The 22,365-nt window shown below is 38.8% G+C and overlaps 1 protein-coding gene across 1 annotated transcript in view; it reads right to left on the reverse strand.

The window, feature by feature from the left end:
* Positions 1-14,311: 14,311 nt before the first annotated feature.
* Positions 14,312-22,365, reverse strand: part of fam110b (family with sequence similarity 110 member B) — a 44,193-nt gene continuing 36,139 nt past the window's right edge. The window contains exon 3 of the mRNA XM_067453083.1: positions 14,312-16,808. Within this exon, the coding sequence (XP_067309184.1) occupies positions 15,288-16,481 (1,194 nt within the window). The 5' untranslated portion in view covers positions 16,482-16,808 and the 3' untranslated portion in view covers positions 14,312-15,287. The remainder of the gene's footprint in view (positions 16,809-22,365) is intronic.

Consider the following 22,365-nt stretch of genomic DNA (forward strand, 5'->3'; position numbering starts at 1 on the left):
ATGACTGCTTGGCTTATGATATTTTCAGCTTATTTTCAACATGAAAAAAGTTTTAATCATTAGCATTTCTTGCATATGAACTACAATAGAAGAGAGTGAAAATAAAAAAAATAGCTGGATGAATTGCAATGCAAGTCTGTAGAAACAACTCAATAGGAAAGGTTTTGCTAACTTTATTTAAATTTAATCAAATACACTTTATAGCCAAAAGTTTTGGGACGCCTGCCTTTACATGCACATGAACTTTAATGATCCCATTCTTAATCCATAGGGTTTAATATGCAGTTGGCCCACCCTGTGCAGCTATAAAAGCTTCAACTCTTCTGGGAAGGCTTTCCACAAAGTTTAGGAGTAAGTTTATGGGAATTTTTGACCATTCTTCTCGAATCACATTTGTGAGGTCAGACACTGTTGGACGCGAAGGCCTGGATCGCAGTCTTCTGGTGAATATCTTATATCGGGTTGAGGTCAGGACTCTGTGCAGGCCAGTTAAGTTCCTCCACACCCAGCTCGCTCATCCATGTCTTTATGGACCTTTCTTTGTGCTCTGGTTCGTAGTCATGTTGGAACAGGAAGGGGCCATCTCCTCCAAGTACAGTTCTCATCGCAACCACCAAACCCAAACTCATCCATCGGATTGCCAGACAGAGAAGGCTGATTCGTCACTCTAGAAAACATGTCTCTACTACTTTGCTTGGGTGCCGATGCTCAGCCATGGAAACCTATTCCATGAAGCTCTCTCAGTCTTGAGCTAATCTGAAGGCCACACAAAGTTTGGAGGTCTGTTACTATTGACTCTGCAGAAAGTTGGCGACTTCTTTGCACTGTGCGCCTCAGCATGTGCTGTGACTTTTTGTCCTACCACTTCATGGCTGAGTTGCTGTTGTTCCCAATTGATTCCACTTTGTTATAATACCACTAACAGTTGACCATGGAATATTTATTAATGAGGACATTTCCTGAATAGACTTATTTCTTTACTTATCACAGTACCACGCTTGAATTCAGTGAGCTCCTGAGAGCGACCCATTCTTTCACAAATGTTTGTAGAAGCATCTGCATGCATAGGTGCTCGATTTTATACAACTTTGGCCATGGAAGTGATTGGAACACCTGAATTCAATTATTTGGAGCGCATCCCAATACTTTTGACAATATTGTATTCATAAATCAGTGAACTAATTTAAAACCATATGTTGTGCATTATTTACAAGTTCTTTTATGTCCTACTTTGCATTTACATTTATGCATTTGCCAGACACTTTTTATCCAAAGGGACTCGCATTGCATTTAAGCTCTACATTTTTTCAATTAATTTCCAGGGAATCAAACCCTTGGTGTTGCTAGCACCATGCTCTGCTGTTGGGAAACTTAAACTTAAACTCATTATAATAACTATTACTTCTGTAATCAACCTTATACTTGAAACTTGCATTGCATTGACTCTAATGATAAACTGATTGTGCTATATTCTTCACTTAACTGTCCCTTTGGATAATAGCATCTATTTTCTACGATGAAACAACATAAAGGTACCATGGCATTCATGTCTATATCAGCATACATACACACATGCACTTTGACTCTCACAGAGTCATAAAGGGAAAACATCAAGAGATTAAAGCAAAACTATACCTAACCTTGAAGTTGGAATGGTAATGCAGAGATAAAACATCATTTGTTACCTGTAACCTATTAAAATACTCAGCTAAAATCAGCCAAAAGACCTCCTTCCAACATCCGTGTTCTTATTGTTCTTCGTAATTTCAGTACACATGAACTATTTTGGCAACCTGTGGAGTTAGGGGCCTTTGCGAAATCCATTTTCAACAGCAAAGTTAAATTAGTTATATTGTATTGTGCTCAAAATGTACAATCAATGCAGTGCAACTCTTTTTACCAAACAGGCCATATCATGTGTTGCTGTTTAAAGTCAGATTGCTTTATATTTCAGTGCACGTGGCATGCTAGTCTACATTAGAGAGACAGTTGGAGAGTTTCTGCACAAGCATTGATTTTTCCTGGCCAGTGTTGTATGGTGAATTCATGATCCAATAAATACGTCAGAGTACTGTTATCTGTTTGAACTATGAGATGAGACAGATAGGTGAAGGTAAACCCTGACCTCTTAAAAAATACTCAACTTCAGGGCTCAACATTTTGAGCTAACAGTTTCTTGTCCTAATCTGACAAGTGCCCTATTCTGACAACAGATTGCAGTTTTCTTGACTGCGGACAAAAATGAACCTGGAACGTGAGTGATGATATCTCCGATGACTCTACTGACATTTGCAATCATGAAATGGGGGCTTAAACTCAGTATATTATGCCTTTGGGTCGGTATGACTGTCAAGTTGTTTGATATTTTATGAATTAACCCCTGATGACACACTTTTCATGATCTTGAGCTGAGATCCAGCTCCAGTCAGTGTACAGAACAGGGGTAAAGTGCATCTGTCAGGTGTAGTTTTCTGATTGAATAGGCAGAAGCAGATGCTTCTGAGTGTAGCATTATTGTATTAGACACTCATGACAGTACATGTCTCTGGTTTTACAATCCTACTTTTTACAATGCATTTCTTGGGCACTGAATAGAGGAGTATTAAAGCAAATGATTTTATTCATTTGAAAAAAATCCTCAAAAAAATCTACATTTAAATTGTAAAAACACATTTGATCTGTTTCATAGCTGCTCTGTTTTGTATCATTTGTATTGTTACCTATAGCAACAGTACCGGTATTACTAGTTAACAGACTTAAGTGCATCTGTCACTTTAGGTCAAGGCTAGATCTTAATAAATTGTGCACACAGTAAATACATACAAGACATTCCAGCGTGACGTTCACTGTAACAGTGGGAAGGGTAGAAATTATATTAAGGGAATTCCATCTGATGCAAAAGTGAAAATTGAAGGAGGCCAAATGCAACTGAGTGTGTCAGAGCTGTATTATAGTGGGGTGCATGCTGCTCCTGATATATAAAGACCTGGATTTTAGTTTTTTCATGTCTCAGTCTTGTTCCCCTTCTCTCGCATTGTACTCTTTTAATTTACACATTCCTTATCTTTTGAAAAGAAAAAAAAATAATTTTAAGCCATATTAAAGGGGCATTACTACAAATAATAAGACATACTTACAAGTTGAAATCCACAAACAACAGATTGTCCTGACAGTGGGAACTTTTCTGCATATCCTGCATTGTGTTTCTGGAAGCTGTTCTCTGTAAAATGTGTAACATATAAACGCTGTGATTATAGTGGAACCGTGTTTAAAATAAACCTTAACCACTCTTAAGTTTTTTTAGCCTTAGGAAGGTTAGACTAATGAGTTTTTGAAACGGCGTGGACAACAGCATCTCTTTGATAGCAACAACACTGTCTTCTTCTCTGACACAGGTCTACCTGGCCTTGCTCCCTTTTTTGCATATTCCTCGGGCAGAGATTATTTAAATTGGTAACATTATGACTTTACAAAGCCCAGAAAAAACATTTGGTACTCCAAACGAGTCATTCTTTGTAGTTCTTGGAAAGGGAATTCGGTTAATGTGAATATCTCCCTTTGCTATTTTGCCAGCTACAATGGATAAATACTTTTAATTTATTTTTTCATTAAACTCATTATAAATGCATGCTGAATACATTAAAATTAAGCCTAGCAATTAAATACACCAATCAGGCATAACATTATGAGGTAAAGTGAATAACACTGATTATCTCTTCAACACGGCACCTGTTAGTGGATGGGATATATTAGGCAGCAAGTGAACATTTTGTCCTCAAATTTGATGTGTTAGAAGCAGGGAAAATGGGCAAGCGTAATAATTTGCGCAAGTTTGACAAGGGCCAAATTGTGATGGCTTGATGACTGGATGAAAGCATCTCCAAAACTGCAGCTCTTGTAGGGTGTTCCCAGTCTGCAGTGTTCAGTATCTGTTAAAAGTGCTCCAAGGAAGCAACAGTGGAGCACAACAATGCGTTTGAGGTGTTGACGTGGCCTCGAAATTCCCAAGATCTCAATCCAATTGAGCATCAGTGGGATGTGCTGAACAAACAAGTCCGATCCATGGAGGCCCCGCCTCACAATTTATTGGACTTAAAGGATCTGCTGCTATCATCTTAGTGCCAGATACCACAGCACACCTTCAGGGGTCTAGTGGAGTCCATGCCTCGATGGGTCAGGCCTGTTTCGGCAGCAAAAGGGAAACCAACACAATATTAGGTCATAATGTTATGCCTGATCGTTGTATATATAAAATGGTTTTTACTCTAATATATTTTACATTTTGTTTACTGTAGCCATATGTTAATTCATTTAAAATAGTAATTAATGTGATAAAAGTAATAACTGAAGAAAATAACTTAAAAACATAACAATAAGTGACTTTTTCTGCAGAACACAAACCAAAGATTTTGAATTTGTTTAGATTAAACGGTTATGTTTGATTAAAAAGAACAAGAAAATGTGTAAAGTTGAGGGTCCTCTGGGACCAGGGTTGGGAGCCACTAAACTAGAGCATGAATCACATCCCTGTCTGAAGTTTACATAAAAAAATTACGATCCCAGCGAAATATACAATCAGTGGCCTGAACTCACCTGGTTTTATGATACAGAGGTTCTGAATGACTTCCTTTTCAGTGTAATTACTTTTCAGTTTCTCCTCAATCTGTCTACACAATTTGCTGACTGTCATCCTCCGGTCCCTCATGTATTTTCAGTCCTCTTCCTTTCAAGAAAGTCCCTCAGGAGAACTGCTCTAGCACTGGATGAGCCCTCTTTCCTAAATGGAAGAGATGTGTCAGTATGTGCTGATGTAGGAGCAGATTTGCCTAATGTGGGAACAGTGTGTCATTTTATCTGCAAGTCCTCCTAGCAGAACATCTTCAAGATAAACAAGAAAAAGAAAGTCTGTCAAGGCTAACTTTGAATTTTGGCTTAACAGAGCCTTGTATGAAAGTTAGTTTAATGTCTGAAGGTTATTTAGGCTCTTTGTACTTCTAATAATTTGAAAGATTGCAGAGAGATTTGAAGTTGAATATTATAAGTATTGCGTATTGTAAATACTTTGGCCGTTTAAAGAGATTTAGACTTTGCTAAGAGGCTGCTAAGGTGCTCTGAGTGGTTTTTATAGGCAGTTGTTTGTCGTGGATTGGTCTTTGGTTTAGTTTGTTTGAAAGCTGAGGTTTGAAAAGCTCTAGGAAATTAGCTGCATTTGAACCGCAAGACCAAGTAATGTCGCAGATGACGCAGAACAGCCTGTAGGTCTGTGCTAACTTTGGTGGATGTGGAAATATCTAATGGCTATGTTCAGACTGCAGACACATCAAATTTTTTCTCAAACTTGTTTTTTTTTTCAGGCAGACTGTCCACATTATTAATTTATCACAATGCAAGTGATTAAATAAGATTTGTGTGTCCAGACAAAACTAATCTATCCACATAGTTTGCTTACTTGCTTTGTAACGACTTAGGCTTGTATAAGAGGAAGATTTCAATACGGATACAGGAAATCTCGCTCTCCAAATAAGTGGCATGTCAAGTTGCTGTGTGGTGAAAAAATTAAAAACAAATAAATATTGGCTTCTTTATTTACGGAATGAGGCAGAAATTATGTTATATATAATATATATAATATATATATAATTATATATTATAATTTATAGTGTTCTATAGAGTGATAAAAGTGGGGTAGATTTAGGGGAAGAGGCCCTCCTCCAGCCTCCAAGATGAGCGAGCAGACCAACGCTGCCATCAACGAAGGATCTGACCCTCCACAAAGAGCCGGGTCTACCAAGGATTTCAGGTTGAACGGCAGCCCATGGATGGCAATCTCATGTTGGATGTCCAGCCCCTCAAGAAACCTGGAGTCCAGGAGCCCCTCATGGCAAAATATGTGCTGGAGCGACCTCTCTGCGAGAGCAGCACCAGCCTGGAAGCCACCTCATCTTCCCGAGAAGACCAGTTGAATAACGACCATTTCCTCACAGAAATCTACAGAATAGCCACAAAGGGTGCACAAGCATCCCTATTTGCAGTTCCTCCCTCACGAGCCTTACCAGTGAACAGGGTAAGGAGTGCATACATCAACGCGGAACAACCATGGAAATGCCCAACAAGAGTTTGGATCCCTGTCGTAAGGCGGTTGGCATGGCGTACGTCCAAGCGCTGTCCGAACCTGGTCCCTGTTCGTTGAATCCATGTTGGCCAGACTGATCTGTCAAGAAGAGATTCAGTTGCGGGCACAACAAAACTCAAAATAGCACATAAAGCCAAAGCAGTGAACAGAAAAAATAATAATTAAATCCAGCAGAGGGCGTTGGACAGCTCAATACCCAGACAGGTTTCAGGAGAACAGGAGGAAAAGATAACACGAGGGATCGTGGCACCTGGCTGGGCAGGGCAGGGCGACACATCTGGCGGAGAGATCGCTGGTAGGTGAGGAATGAGAGGCTGTGGTGAGTGAAGCCGAAGCAAGCCAGGGCATGGCAGAGAGCAAATCCAGTCTCTAGACGACGAGAGAGGAAGCACAACTAAACATAACAGGCACTGGGGCTTCAAAACAGGCACCGGGGCTTCAAAACAGGCACTGGGGCTTCGAAACAGGATACAAACACAATTTAACTAGACAAGACAAGCGATAACAGCTGGCTGGAGTGCTAGGTAACATACACAAACAATCTGGCACAAGACGTGAACACGAGAGGAATAAATAGGGGAAGAAATAAGAAAGTCAATCGATGAAAGGTGAGAGCAGAGAGCAATTATGAATAAAGCAATAACAAAGTGGGTATACAGCTGATCACATGGCAAACTCAAAACAAACCATAAGCACCAAGACAACGAGATACACAGACTACAACCACGAGAGACAAAAAAACTAGGTTGATCAGTCTGAAGATGAAACCAAAGTAATATCTGCTGAGATTTTTCTTGGATAAAGAATTCTAGCTGTCATGCCACTTAATGTCATAACAATGTAGCACTACTGTTTAATACATTTACAATTTTACATTTTACAATTCAGGGTGATTGGGACACTGTCCAAGTCATCTCAATGGAAAAAAGTGTCCCAATTACACTGAATTCACCCTACTTTAAGAACTGTATGCTGCACAGTTTTCAGTACGCTAATATTCCTTGGTGAACATACATCATGAACCTTTCTTGCATGTTAAGGATCATCTCTGTGTGTACGCTGCCCCCTTCAGGCACTGTGTGTGATGTTTTGAATGGACCATCAACCTATTGAGCTGTTTTTGCATTTTGTACTCATAAGGAAACGCACATACAATATAAAACACAGTATACAAATATTGGAGTAGTATAGTAATGTGAAATTAGATTTCAAAAGGCTTTTCTGATTTATATTCTCAACCATGTAGGAACCAGAATGCACCACTAGGGGACAGTCTGTGTTCAACGTGATGCAGTAGGCTATTGTGGAATGGCATCCAACAGACATTCAAGCACCTAGAATGAACTAGTTAACAATTGGTTTGATTATATGTTTTTATTGGGGGGGGAATAATACATAACTGGTCACATATTGAATACATATGAATACACATATTGAGTATACAGTAGGGTAGGCTATAAGTCTGACCTGAATGCGATTACCTTATTTAAACATCACCATGGCTTCATTACAATCTAAGGATCCAGATACGATTTCTGTTCCTTCTTTGTGTGCCAAGAGTTTGATTCAGAAGTGGGAGCTGAAATAAAAGCTTTTTAGGTCAATTATAGTCCTGCGTGACTGGCCTTTCTCGGTGCTGTGACCACAAACCTACTTGTGCGATTGTGTCTCTGAGACGGAAAGTGTGTGTGTGTGTGTGTGCGACAGACATAATTACATTTTGTTTCGTATCGATATTTCAGAGTCGCTTTAGTGAAATGGTTCTGCTCTGAAGGTCATTAAAAACATTTTATACATGGAAAAAGTATATATATTACAGAACTGTCCAAACATTCATGTTTAAGCATGTCTAAAATGCATACGGCTTATTACTACTGTTCAAGAGTTTGGGGTCGGTCACTTTTTGTCTCATTGGTCAAAATGATTGTAAAAACAGTAATCCAATTTTATATTTTTTTTGTAAACATTTTATATGTAAATATATTTTAAAATGTAATTACTTCTGTATGATGGCAAAGCTGAATTTGCAGCATCACTACTCCAGTCTTCTGTCACATGATCCTTCAGAAATCATTCAAAATGCTGATTTGCTGCTCAAGAAATATTTCTTATTATCAATGTTGAAAATAATTGTGCTGCTTAACATTAAACAAATTATCAAATGTTTTTACCTCAGTCACCCAAGACTACTCTCCTAATATATAATAACCAAATCTGCATGCCATCTCAGTATCATGACCATTAAAGGTATTCAGAAATGGATGGCTTATGCATTTCTCATTGGAATAAAAAAGCACTTCAATCAGATGATTATGTTTGTTTCTCATACATGTTGCCCCTGAGTTAAGGGGAGAATGTTAGGACAATCTGTTTTAGATATGTTAGAAATCATGCGTAAAAACACAAGAGAATCTACGCTATTTAGATATACAAGCCCAATTGATGTTTTATAACTCAGATTTCTCCTCTGATAAGCATCTTCAGTTATTTGAGGTTAGAGAGGAATCTTAGAGCAGCTGATAATGGTTAGCTGGAGCTGCCATTTGAATTTCAATTTCAGGAGCATTCATTGCACACAGAGCCCTCTTACTCTCCTGACTGAACACAAGTGAATGCAGGTTGTTGACAAAGCTTTTACCAAGCTACTGGAATTTTAACGATGCGTCCCCAGCCCCACATGCTTTCTATTATTTTGATATTTTGCTCTGACGGCTTGTTGGTATTGTTCAAATACTTGACCTGATTAACTGTTGACAAAAGTATAGGAGAAACCTAAAGTCTTACAAAAGTAAGCCCTAAACCACCATCATGTGACATTTCAATAAACATAATAAAACATTTTAGTTTAAACAGATTAGATTAGATGTGATTTGAGAAATCTGAATGAAAATACAAGGGATCACTGTAATGTGGATGTAATTTTACACTTGGAACTCATTAAATCAAGTTAAAGATATAAGAAAATCATTCCAATTTCTTGTCACATTCAGTTCCAGCATTCTTATTCAGCATATATTTTTTTTATTTTAGCCATTAGCCCCGCTTTTTCTTTGATTTTTGTGATAATACACAAAGCATAGAGACTGCATAAAGATTAAATGTGCACTATGTAATATTTTTGCAGTATAATATCCAAAAACCACTAGGCCAGAGTTATATATTTTGTTCAGTTGAGTTCTTACAATATCCCACGTTTCGGGCATCCAGGAAAAGTGTGCATTTCCTGGATGCCCGAACCATGAGAAACGAATAAGTGCTCATGCCTTATCAAAGCCGCAAAATGAAGGGCTCTACGTCATATTCTCGCGCATGCATGGTGGTGCTTCGTGAGTTCTTGTCAGAGGCCCAAACGGAAGACAAGAACTTGTTGAATAAATTTGTTTTTGTTTGTTTTTTTCGCACAAAAACTATTCTCGTCGCTTTATAAAATTATTGTAGAACCACTGGAGTGAGATGGACTTTTTAACAACGTCTATAGTACCTTTTATGGGTATTGAGAGAGGAAATGTCATTCAGCCATCAAATTTCAACAAAAATATCTTAATTTGTCGGAGGACATGAGGGTGAGGAATTAATGACAGAATTTAAATTTTTGGGGAAACTAACCCTACACCTGAACTAATTTTCTAAACAAGCTTGTTCACATTACTAGACAAATATGTGGAAATTGATTGCCTTAAATTGAAATAGCCTTAAATACTTTGTGTACCTGAAACTTAACTGAATTAATTAAAACAAAAAATATGCAATTAACTAAGCAACTAATAGACATCACTGCAACATGGTTAATGGCTTTTAATGGAATCAACATGCAGCATATTATGAATGTTTTTTAGTGTTTTCCTGGGCTGAACCACAGGCTCTACTCTTCAGCACAATAGTGACCAACACTAACATATCTTAGATCTCAGCAACCCCAAAACAGCATTACCATCTTAAATTAATATAATCCAGTTTGATTTTATTTACTCTACAAGTTATTCATTTTAGAAAGTTTAGATGTTGATGTTTTATTGAAAATGCTTTGTTTGAGCTCACCATTATTTGATTTAGTTGGGCTCTTGACTTTTTAACTTTAGGTTTTATTTGGCTGCTGTAACTCAGTGTGTATAAGACACAGTCATTATGGAAAATAAAGCCATGAAAAATATTGGGGATAATCGGTTATCTGATATCATCATCAAGTATCCTATTTCACAGATATCATCCAAAGATTTGTTACTGATCAAGTTTTAGATCATCAAATGCATTTAAATATTGTATTATAAACACTGCGATACTCCAGCATTGTTATAATACAATATTTAAATTCATTTAAGGATTCTACACACTTTTGATCAGTAATAAAACTAGGATGATATCTGTCAACTAGGATAATCGATCAATAAATATCCAACAGATTGTCCCCAGTATTTCTCTTTGCTTTTTTGACACAGTGAATATCATATAAACAATGAGTTAAATATTACCACCAGAGAAACACTATAGTTAAAAAGCCAAGGGCTCAACTAAAGCAAACACTGATCACCATAATGGTGACTACAACTAACTTTATTATTTGGTTAAAAATTATTTTAAAGTGATATTGTTACATTGCATTTACTCATTTACTATAAAGTAATTATGGAACTATGGTTAGGTTTTAGTTTAGGGTTAGTTACAAAAAATATGGATCATTTACTGTTATTACTATAGTAAGTACATGTAACATGTATCTAACTATGTCATAAGGGTCTCTCAAAAGGGTCTCTCATAATATATACCTATTGTTTTAATTATTTTTTATTCTCATTAAGGACTTCTATAAATGTATGACAGAAGTTAAGTCAAACTGGTTTTTAATAAGTGGAGCTGGTAATGTCCTTTTTGTTTTTTAACCCTGAGATCTTGAGATATCTGTTGGTGTTTAATGTTCTGTTGTCTAAGTTTTGTGGGTCACCATTTAGTGACAATGGCATGTAAAGGCCAAGTACTATATGGTAATCCATACTTGGAATTTGTTGTCTGCATCCAAGTTAGTGCACACACATTAGGGGTAGCGAGTAGTGAGACACTGCAAACTGTGGACACACACCCACAGCAGTGAGCAGCCATTTTTGCTGTGGCACCCAGCAGGGAGCGATTGGGGGTAAGGTGCCTTGCTCAAGGGCACCTCAGTCATTTCCTACCTATTATGATCTTGGTTATTTTTTTTAAATTTTATTTGGTATATATTACTCCAGTATTCAGTGTCATATAAACTTTCAAAAATCATTATAATATGATGCTTTGCTGCTCAAGAAACATTTATTATTATATCAGTGTTGAAAACATTTGTAATTATAATGATTGTTACAATTGCCCCACAAGAATGGTTATGCACACATTAAGGGCATGTAAAACATGAAAGCAAAAGTCTAGTTTTATAATATGTTATTTACTTGCAATTTACTTGGTTCTATTTGAACCAATTTAACAGAACTTAACAGACCAGCATGCATTCCCATTGTTTCTTTGTCTGCAATAATTGTGCCACTTCATCAAAACTACTATTTTTGTTTGTTTATTTGTTTTTACAATCCACTTGTTTAAAAAAATCTGAGTGCCCTTCACTTTTAATTAACATGACACTTCTAAATACATAGCTAACAATTGACCATAAGTGTCATGTAGAAAATCCTCCATTTCAATACTGATATGAGGAGATACAGTGCTGATGAAATGCTACAGGGCCACAGACGAAACAATAGCAAAACAAACAAAAGAGGGACAACGAGGCCACACTCTGCCTGTTATGACACCACATGATGACTGTGAGCCTCTGGCCTTAGAGAGACGTGGCAATCGGTGGTAAATGTCATGTTAGCTCACAGCTGTAGCAAAGCGCTGGGCTTAAAACGCTGCATTAGAAAAGCATGAGTCAAAGGGATAAAGAAACTTGCAGCCTTTGTGTTGTGGAGGGATGCGTGCAGGGGGAATGATTACAGCCAATGAACTCCAACAACCATGTCGCAGCATCTCTCCGCAAAGAGAGAGACAGAGCTCAAACATGGCTTGCTTTCATAGCCTATAATGTTCTGCTCCGCTCCAGCCAGGGACAGGGAGAGTGGCGCTAAAGAAAGGGCATTCATCAATACCTCTTTTGTCAGGCATGCAAGATGGAAATTAATGAAGGCGTTCATGAGAGGGTCTGATGCTATTAGTGTAACTTCAGGAAACAAAATGGAAAATTAAATTCACCTCCTCAATGTTGCCCGGGGTGCCATTTTGTTTCAATCCAGGTCCTGACAGGGAAAGCCAGGCTTTTTTTTTTTTTTTTTTTTTTTGCCACAGCTCGAAAGTCTTGTGCTTTCCTCACATGAACAGATAAACCCCCATTAGTCATTAGATTAACTGAAAAATTATCTCCATGTCATGCAAAGCCAGAGGGAAGATTCGCTTATTCTACATCACGTTTCTTGGTGTTAGGGGAGGGGTGTGCATTATGTAAATGTTTTACAGGCACTCAAATGCTTTTACAAATAATTTATAATTAACCTAAAACAGCATTCAATTTCAGAACAGCAAGAGTTGGCAGCCATTTTGTGTGCCTTTTGGTTACTAAAATCAGTAGCCACGTATATGCAGTAGCCAGCATAACCTAAGAAATGTCACTTTCAGTGTATTTTAATGCAGTGCCATGTGGATGCTGGGGCGTTTCTAGGGTGGTTTTTAGTGGAAAATTATAATATTTCAGTGATCAGTTCTTAAAATAATCAATAATTATAAACAGAGTCAATAATCTAAATACATTTTTCCAGTAAAAATAATCTTTTGTGCATTGGAACGGTTCCATGGATGTTGAAGGTCCATATGCCAATAAAAAACTATTTTTAAGTCTGTATTGAGGTCATTAGATATGGCTCAGGTCCCTCCTTCAGGTCTTTTTTTTTTGTCCATTATACTGTCCACTGGTTGTCTGGCTATCACCAGACCGAGCTCAATTTAAATATGAACATTGGTCTGGGGAGTCCTTCCTGTATTTTCTACTGTACCAGAGGCATGATCAACTAGCATTATTTGAATGACTCTGTATGCAATTGGATAGTCCTTCAACCAATCAGACCACAAGAGGCGTGATCAACAGGGAATGACCCATCGTTTCTCTATCTGTCATCTTGTTAAACCTGCCAATAGCATTGTGAGGTAGATAAGCCAGTATGTGATTGGTTCACGCAAAAGTGTAACAGAAGCAGTAGAAATTAACGTACAGGTTTCCAGACTGAGTTGCCGGGCGAAATCAAATCGCCGGCAGATCAGACTGGGTTTACCCAGTGTAGTCCACTGGGCTAAAATCATAATTCCAATTACTAAGAATAATAAAAGCAAAAACACATTTCCTTAAGACAGAGTTTGAGTTATCATTCATGTCTGCACCATAAACCATGTGCACCAAAGTTTAATAAGAATGAGAAATAGTTATACTGAGCTTTGCCTTAGCATGCACCACAAAGACCAATTCAGTGCTTTTGACTGCATCAAGTCTTTACTATAAACTGCAAAGTAAAGTAGGTGAAAACATTAGGTTTCACGTAAGTGCTCCAGCTTGTGACCCATGGATCTCTTGAGCTTGTTTATGGGAGTGAGTTAGGTGCTCGGGGGAGCTTGGGGGCCTCTAGTGCAGCGGTCTGGTTTTTCTAAACATTTGTGATGAATTAGATCATTTCCTCTTGCCCTGAGAAAGCAGGCAGCAAAGATGACTAAATTAAAGGTACCTACCCTCTTGCAGACAGCCATGCTCTGCAAAGAGACAAGGGCACAATGAGAGAGTGAAAATCGTTTTTTAAAGGGGAAGATCTTGCCTATGCACAAGTTGTAGAATACAAGACTTGACAGCTGTTTTCTCAAGGCCAGCAATGGAAGGATCACATCACAGGCCTTGATGTGTGAGCTGGTCCAAAAATCATTCTATGGTTGCTTAAAGGGATAGATTTTGTCATCTTTCACTCACCTTGATGTCGTTCTAAAACTGTATGACTTTTTTTCCACAGACGAACACAAAATACAATATTTTGAAGAATGTTGATGCTTCACTTCAAGAAAAATATTGCATGCATCAAATATATATATATATATATATATATATATATATATATATATATATATATATATATATATATATATATATAAAACAGAACAAATAAATTCAAACATTTGAGGTTGATGACAAAATTTGGCAAAATCAGCCATTTATTGAAATGAAAAAGAACTAAATGTGAACAAAAATTTTGATGAACTTTTTAAGTAACAGCTCAAACTTCAATATACCGAACATGTATGTCATTGCAACAACAGTGTCGTACAGATTTGTTCATAGACAAAGTCTCATACAGCCTTGCAATGCAAGCCCAAAGGGTGAACAAACAGACCAGGAGCTATGGACATAGCAGACTCGTCATCACACAATGCTTTTCCGACAACGCTGAAAATTATATACATATTCTTACAGCATTTACACCTTTCGAAACAATAGTACCACAAAAATAAAACAGGAACTTTATGAACGACAGACAACGTGAAAACAAACCACATGACGCTGAATGGTGTTGTGATACTGCTGGAACAATATGACCAGTGCAAGGCTGACCAAGAGAAGTCGGGCAGGGGAGATCTCGAGAATAGACTAAAACATGCTTCTGCTGCGTCTGTTCACAGAGGTTTATATACATACAGCTGATATCCATCATAAGAACAAGTCAAAAAAAAAAGTGACAGAAAGAGAGGATCAAAATAAGTCTAAACACACTGCAGCTCTGCATTCATACCAATATGGCTTCCTGGCTCAGTGCGCCCAAGTGAAATAAGAAGCACCTGAAAAGTGCTGGCATCAAAATGTTTGATACACAGAGGCAGAAACAAAAAAGGAAATATGAGTTGTTCTCTGCACAGAGATGATGTTGACGCAACCGTCTTTAAAGAGGTTCCTACATGAGCTGCATTACCTTGAGGCTGAATGTCTAAGGAGTCATGCAGATTCAGAAGACGGCGAACACTGAATGCAAAAAGCGACTAAAAAGAGCCATTAACTCAAAAGGCTTTCCCATGTAATCTTTAGAGATTTCAAAAGACAGTGCATGAATTGCAAAAATAAGCAGGTATCAAGTCCAGATGGGGTCAGGTAGGTCTGCTCCCGCTTTTAGACATGGGAGACTTTCTGAGACTCCCGCGCCTGCTTGATGCTGTAGAGCCACTTAATGACCCGGGCGTTCCGTTCAACGGCAGAAATTCCATAAGGAACACGCTCCCCGGCGTCGTCGTCTTCGTCGGTGAGGTCGTCGTTGCTATGCCGTGACTGCTCACAGTCCGAGCTGATCATGCTGGCACTACGGAAATTGAGTGACACAATGTCAGAGTTTGCTCGGGCAAAGCTTTCCACACCTACGCTCTCCAGCTCCTCGGGATCCAGCCCACAATAGTTGAAGAAGCGCTCCACGTCTGCGCCAGCCCGAGCGTAGCGGTCACTCAAGTCTGATTTGGAGCGGTGCAGAGAGGGCCTGCGGGACACAGAATTGCCCAGCTCCAGCTCCGTAGCAGTGCTGGCCACTGTCTCTCTTTCAGGGGAGCGGGGAGCATTGTCACAAGCAGCCAAGGCCTTAGCGCTGGGCTTGGGCGGCAGTGGTGGTGCGGAAGAGCTGCTGCTACGGGCCGCTCTCAGTGGCTTGCCATTGCACAAGCGGCGAATGTCCGAGGAGCTGTGAGAGGCATGCAGCGACGAGCGCTCCCCATCGGCCTCGCACGACCTCTCCTCCAGCAGCCTGCGACTCAGGTTCAAGTTGCCTCCCTGTGGACTGTGTCGACCCTGCGTGGAAGATGGTACCTTAAGCGAGTCTGTAAAAGAACGGCACCCAGGTTCCGACAGCTCGGACGACCGATGTGGCGCCCAGCTGCGTGCCCCGACTTTGTGCGAGGTCCCCTTGGCAGGCCCCTCGGATGAGGAGGAGCTGTTCAAGATGTTCTTAAGGATCTCCAGGTTGAGATTCTCCCGTTTGGTGGTGGTTGCGCAGGTGTCCGACTTGGCATTGTTGTTGGAGGCCTTCAAGCCAGATCCCACACCGCCACTCCTCTTGACAGGAACTGGGCAGACAGGAGGCTTGGCCAGTACCTGTGGCTTAATGGGTTCCTGCTTAGCGTTGATGACCTCCTGGCTCTTTACGTATTTGGCCTTGTCTGCCTCGAGCCGCTCCACGGCACTCAACCTCTTCGGGTTTTGCTCAGTCTGCCGTCGGAAGTAGTCGGGCCCCTTGTTGAGGATGCGGAGTGGGACCGCAGAGGCAAAGGCCCCACCCTGGCCGGCGGGCTTGCTATCTGCCTGCAGCGTCTCGGTGGGCATCTCTGCTGGTCTCTCGGCGGCCGCCGTGGTGGATTCCGCAGTGGACTCTCGTCAAGGGGCAGCCTGGAGGCACACACATCAAGCCAGATGACCGGACTATTAATCCCGTCTCCACTGGCTGTCAGCAGTGAGGCCTCATACTCACAGCTCATTAATTAGCCCTCGCTTCCACCACACAGCCAGGCCCCGCACAACGGAAAAAAAGAGCACTCAGCTCCAGTCAGTGTCAGCACAACCCGTCAGGCTCAGCCAGCTGGGAGGGAACACCAGAGGATTGTGGGGAAAAGACTTGTCGCTGCTCCTTTGTTCCTGGCCAAGGCTGAGGATCTGAAACACACAAGGACCAACCATGTTAAGGGAGCAGGTGACATCACATTCCTAGCAACAACAGGAAGAGCTGCGACTCTGGCATGCTGCTGGCTGATGATGTAAGCACTAGAAAGCAACTAATGTAAACACATGTATACCTCAATATCAGTGAAATTAACCCATTTTGGTAGTGGTAGGTGTGAGGGAAACAATCTTAGACATTTTAAATCTAGAAACATTTATGTAGACTAGTGTACTGTGGTCCCAAATGTATAACTGCAATGTTTATCCTTATATTTATATATGATACATTACTATCATTCATCTATATAATCATCCAATAAAGGGAAAGATAATTTGGTAAGCTAAACCAGTTCTCATTTATTGCTTATAATCATAACAAAAGGATATATATTTTCATAAGTGAAAATAGCCAAATTATTCTCATAAAACTGCAAAGAAAAGATGATTCAGCAATTTAAGCGTGAGTGCGCTTCTTTTTGCAGAGAGAGAAATATAGACGTATGATCAGGGCTCATGTTCCTGCCAAAACCCTGAGGCTGTTTGCAGTGGGACAAGAAAAAAATACATTGAAGAGAGGAAGAAACACAAAATGGTGGAAAACTTTACTGGTCTCATAAATAAAAGTAATTACAGAGGTTCGTGGACAACAGTGTTGGTGGTGGCCACAATAGTTCAGGAAACGGCAATGACAAAGCAGTTTATGGCACAACAGTCTGTGACAATCTTCTGATTCAATCTAAGGGCTGCAGAGATTAATAAAAAAAATAAGACATTACTGAGATGGCAAACAAGTTTCTTTTTTGAACTCAGGTCTATTTTATTTTAAATCTTGACATGCCTAGCGTCTTTAGCTCAATGAGTTTAAGTTTTCTTGCTTGTATAGATTCACACTTACTGAAATGGCATATCTATATCACTTTGTAATATAGAAAATGGTCTATAATTTCAAATAACGTTTTGTTAGGCAGTCCAAATGTTATCATGATGTGACAATATATGTTGACCAGGTCTAGTTAACTTCAAACCTGTGAGAAACATTATCTTACAATGGCACTCTGTGTTATTATTACACGGTTTTTGAGTTTTGTACATCCCAACCTCAGGCCATTCAAATCCAGTGATTACAAGCTCATAAGGGATTTTATTGTTGTATGACAATCAGCTTTGCAGAAATATATAATTTAATTACAAAAACTCCCATTAGCAAGTGAACCTCACTGGACCCAAAAGCACTTATTTTCCCCCCGCCCAAGCACTTAAAACATCCCCAGGGTCATTTTTGGGTTAGATAGAGGCTTTGCAAAAGTCTTAGAAATGTCAGAGGATCAAGAATTGGAGAAAACAGACTAAGATGGACTTTAATAGGACGGTTCAGGTTAATTTAAAGTCCTTTATCTGTGTCATGCTGTCAATTCAGTGCTTTTCGAAGTCTAAATGGTAAAAAAAAAAAACGACATGCAATGCTTTTTATCAGCATTTTTTAGAACAATTGTGGTTGAAACATGCCACAAAGGTTCTTAATCACATACAAAACTTCTACTAGTAAATGCAAGTGAATTAAATAATGTACAAGCACTGGTCTGGAGTAACCTTAAGTAATTCTATCTAAACTGAACTATTTTGCCATTTGCAGGACATTAGCAGGACAAAAACAAACATATACAGCAAATAACTTGCTAGTCTTTTAGATAGACATAATATGAGCAGAGACTACGATGAAAACTGTGTTTTGTGTTCTTTAATAAGGCTATCAACAATGACTGTTTATATGTTTCAGAAAAGGGGTCAATGATTATAAACCAAAACAGCATACAGGGAATGGGCCTTTCTCTTCAAACATAATTACAGAACACAGTGGAGTCTAAAACACGGGTCATGCAGAGAGCAATAATTGTAACGATCTCCCCAAACACCCCCGCAAAGAAAGAAAAAAACCCAGTCGCCTTTAATCCTCTGTGTTGAGTGCTGTAGCCCCCTCCCCCAAAACAGAGTAAGCCCAGCTGTGGGAATCCAGCCAATAGTCATCTCACATCATTTCATCTCCCTCCAAAGCCCTTCTGAATTATCAGAGCCAAAGACAATCCCCAAGGCTTTCTCAACGCACCCGCTCACCCTTATCGTCCATGTAAGAATAACACTTTACCTCATCACACCATCCCTGTGAGATGGCCTGCTGAAATGAAACAGCGATTTGTAAAACGGATATTAGAACATCTTGCTACATGATCAGTAATACATGCAGGCCTCCCTGCATGTGCGATCCTTTGCCCTTATCAGGAACATACCCATCATGTGTGTACTACAGATTCCTTTCTGCTCTTAAAAGACCACAATGAACTCTGTGGCCTGTAGTGGTGAACACTTTGCAATAAGAATCAATTTGTTAACATTAATTAATGCATTAGGCATTATGAATTAACAATAAGCAAAATGTTATGCACATTTATTAATCCAGTTTAGTGTGCATTTATAAATATACATTATTAAATTGATATTTCATTAAATATACATTAAATATAAATCTATATACACTAGGGATGGGTCATCGATACACTGATTCAGATCTCAGTGCGATTGTATTCTTGATTTTCGATTCAATTCAGTGAATAATTTTCAGTGGGCCCACCACATAACAAAAAAGATTAATATTATAGTTATTGTGTTTGTTATTTTTGATCCATTTATTGTAATAAATAAGGTGATATTTCACATTTCTCGATTGCAATTTCGATACCACAGCTAAAACTGCTAACTAATATATATTTAGAACATTATTAAAAAAGCAAGTAAATAGCCATTAATAAAAACAGTTTTAAAAAATGTAATCTAATTACAAGCAATAGCACAAAAAAAAGTCTAACAATAGTTTTTTTAGACTAATGCAAGGATACAATATACTGTTATAGGGCCAGTTCACACAGAACACAGAACAGAGGTCAGAGTAACGAAAAAAAGCTTAAGGTCTAGTAATAGTGGTAAATATCAATAGTGACCGATTCTTCACAATCTTGGACTTCTACTTTTAAAATTTTTGGTCCAATCAAAAAACTCTCTAGAATCAAAAAGTCCCTCTCCTGAATATCAGTGTTTCTGGCTAGCAAACTGCTAATGGTTCACAGATGTGGCAAACTAAACGCTAAATTAAACAAATGCATATATCTATACAACCTAATACAAACAAGTCAGCACAGGACAAGAATATGTCAGCACTCAGCAGAAGGACAGAAAACACTTGTTATTTCATAAGGTCTTTACGGTTTCTTACGTACAGCTAGCAGACCATAAAGCATGTGCATCAGCGAGAGCATTTCCCATGTTAGGAATGTTCTCTCAGCTGTACTGTATGACCACGTAAGCCACATTCCAGTGCGCCTCGGTTCATAAAAATCACAGAAATGCGTACGGAAAATACGCTGCATCAGCTGAGCCGTTTGGCAATGTAGCAATGCCACCATTAAAACCATCTTGTTGTCTGCGAGGCCAAACTTTTTTCTTTTAAATCCAAACACATGATGATCACGCGAACAGTTTTTTACTCAGGCAGTTTAAAACAGAAACTGACACAAAAAAAACTGCTGCTTTGAGCCCACATGACTACTTCAAATAACAATATAAAACATCCTGCTCGGTAGAGGAGCGTTACGTTACTACTGGATTCACAAGTCTGTTGCGTTTATCCACTCTGAGATGATATTAAGCATCAATGTCCCGCTGGGTGTATTGGGTAACAAAATCGTGTTTAAAACAAAGAGAAAATTGGATTTCAGCTAAATTCTTTTATCACATTTGCCTAAAGGCTCGTCCTCTAGTTACAGTTCCCAGGGTGAGAGTATGATCTTGCTTCACTGCAAAAAACATATTTATTAAACCTTTGGTTGTGGCGTCAAAAAAAAACGTACTAAATATAAGTATCTAGATATCTAAAAAAAACACATTAAAAAAACAATACACATACATTTATACATACATATGCATACATAATTGATAAAAAATAAAATGAAACTAAATATTGACAAAAATATATATACAGCCCTTATCAGTGTCATAAAAGCATCTATACAGGAGAGGTTGGTTTGAGATGATCTAAAGAGCATTTTGGACCCATCTGTATATTCATATGTTTGCAATAGTTTCATAAGATTACACCACAGCTAGACATAATGGCACAGAGCTAAAATGAATGAGCAGTTAAATTGAGAGTGTCAGTGTGTTGATGAACTGCTATATAAGCAATAGATTCTGGTGTCCATCTGTTATCTGCTCACACCAGCGGTGGCGGCGGCAGCATGGGGCTTTGACTTTAGAGCTGGTTGTGTGCTGTGAGCAGTGGGCTGGACTACTGACTCATGGGGCCAGCAGATGAGCCCCGTCCCTCAGGGGAGAGCAGCTCATTGGCTCACCCCTCCTGTCAATCATCCAGACATGGGCCACCCGTCACAGCAGGTGTGTGTGTGTGAGAATATGGCCAAGATCTTGTTACATAATTATATCATATATAGAAGCTACTAGACCAGTCGCAGTGTCACACAGTGTCTGTTCTGCTGTGTAGCAGTTTGTCTACAATGGACGCATGCCAGCAAATTATCTAAATAATTTTGTCCTGTTATTGGAAGTACAGAATGTTCAATTCATTCAGTGTAGACAGGATCACTTATTATAATGTTTTTTTGCAGGTATGTGCTTTTGACGTGGCACAACAGCCAATCACAATGTAAAAAAAAAATAGTTTTCAGTAAAACAAATTATGAATTATGGCTGACTTCAAAAATATGCCTACTATTTTAGTCTTTCTACTTCCAAATGTCACATTTAATTCAATGTGCTGATTGGCATTTATTGTAATTATTTGTGATATGTATTAGCAATTACTACACCAAATTTTTTCAGTGCAGTAAGATGTGTGCATTTGGTCACATGCCCAGATATGCTGTAACATAAAACTACATTGGTGCCACTCACAGACTGAGTTTTTTTCTAAGCAGCAGTGAATATCAGAATTCACTGAACTGGTTATCTAGTCTCTGTACTCTGTACTACATAGGTAGCATGTATTTGGTGTTATTTGATAAACACCAGTCTTAAAGGGGTACTTCAGTGCTGGGAAGATGAATGTGCATTTAAATAGGGTTGGGCATCGTTTTGATTTGAACGATTCTGATTCCGATTCCGATTCTTACTTTCGATTCCGGTTCTTTTCGATTCTCGATTCCGATTCTTTGAGGGGTGGAGTCAAAACATGTCACATCGATATTCAATGCTATTTTCAATACAACGGGGGAAAAACGCTGCATATACTGTCAATTAGATATTTTTTATATAATTATTTTTTTTGAAAGTCTAGGCAATCAAACATTTCTTCTGAAGAGATCACTTTATATGATAAAGCTTTTAAGCTTTTTCTCATATATAAACATTGATCAATTACTATTAAAATTATCTCACAAATATTTGTTAACTCAATGTATTTTTTACAACGGGGTAATTGTGTTGCAATAGCTTACACACAGCACAAGGAAGCTTGATTTTGAATGGTAAATTGAATAAACAAAGA

Source organism: Pseudorasbora parva, chromosome 9, assembly GCF_024679245.1.
Source record: "Pseudorasbora parva isolate DD20220531a chromosome 9, ASM2467924v1, whole genome shotgun sequence".
In the NCBI taxonomy this organism is placed as follows: domain Eukaryota; kingdom Metazoa; phylum Chordata; class Actinopteri; order Cypriniformes; family Gobionidae; genus Pseudorasbora; species Pseudorasbora parva.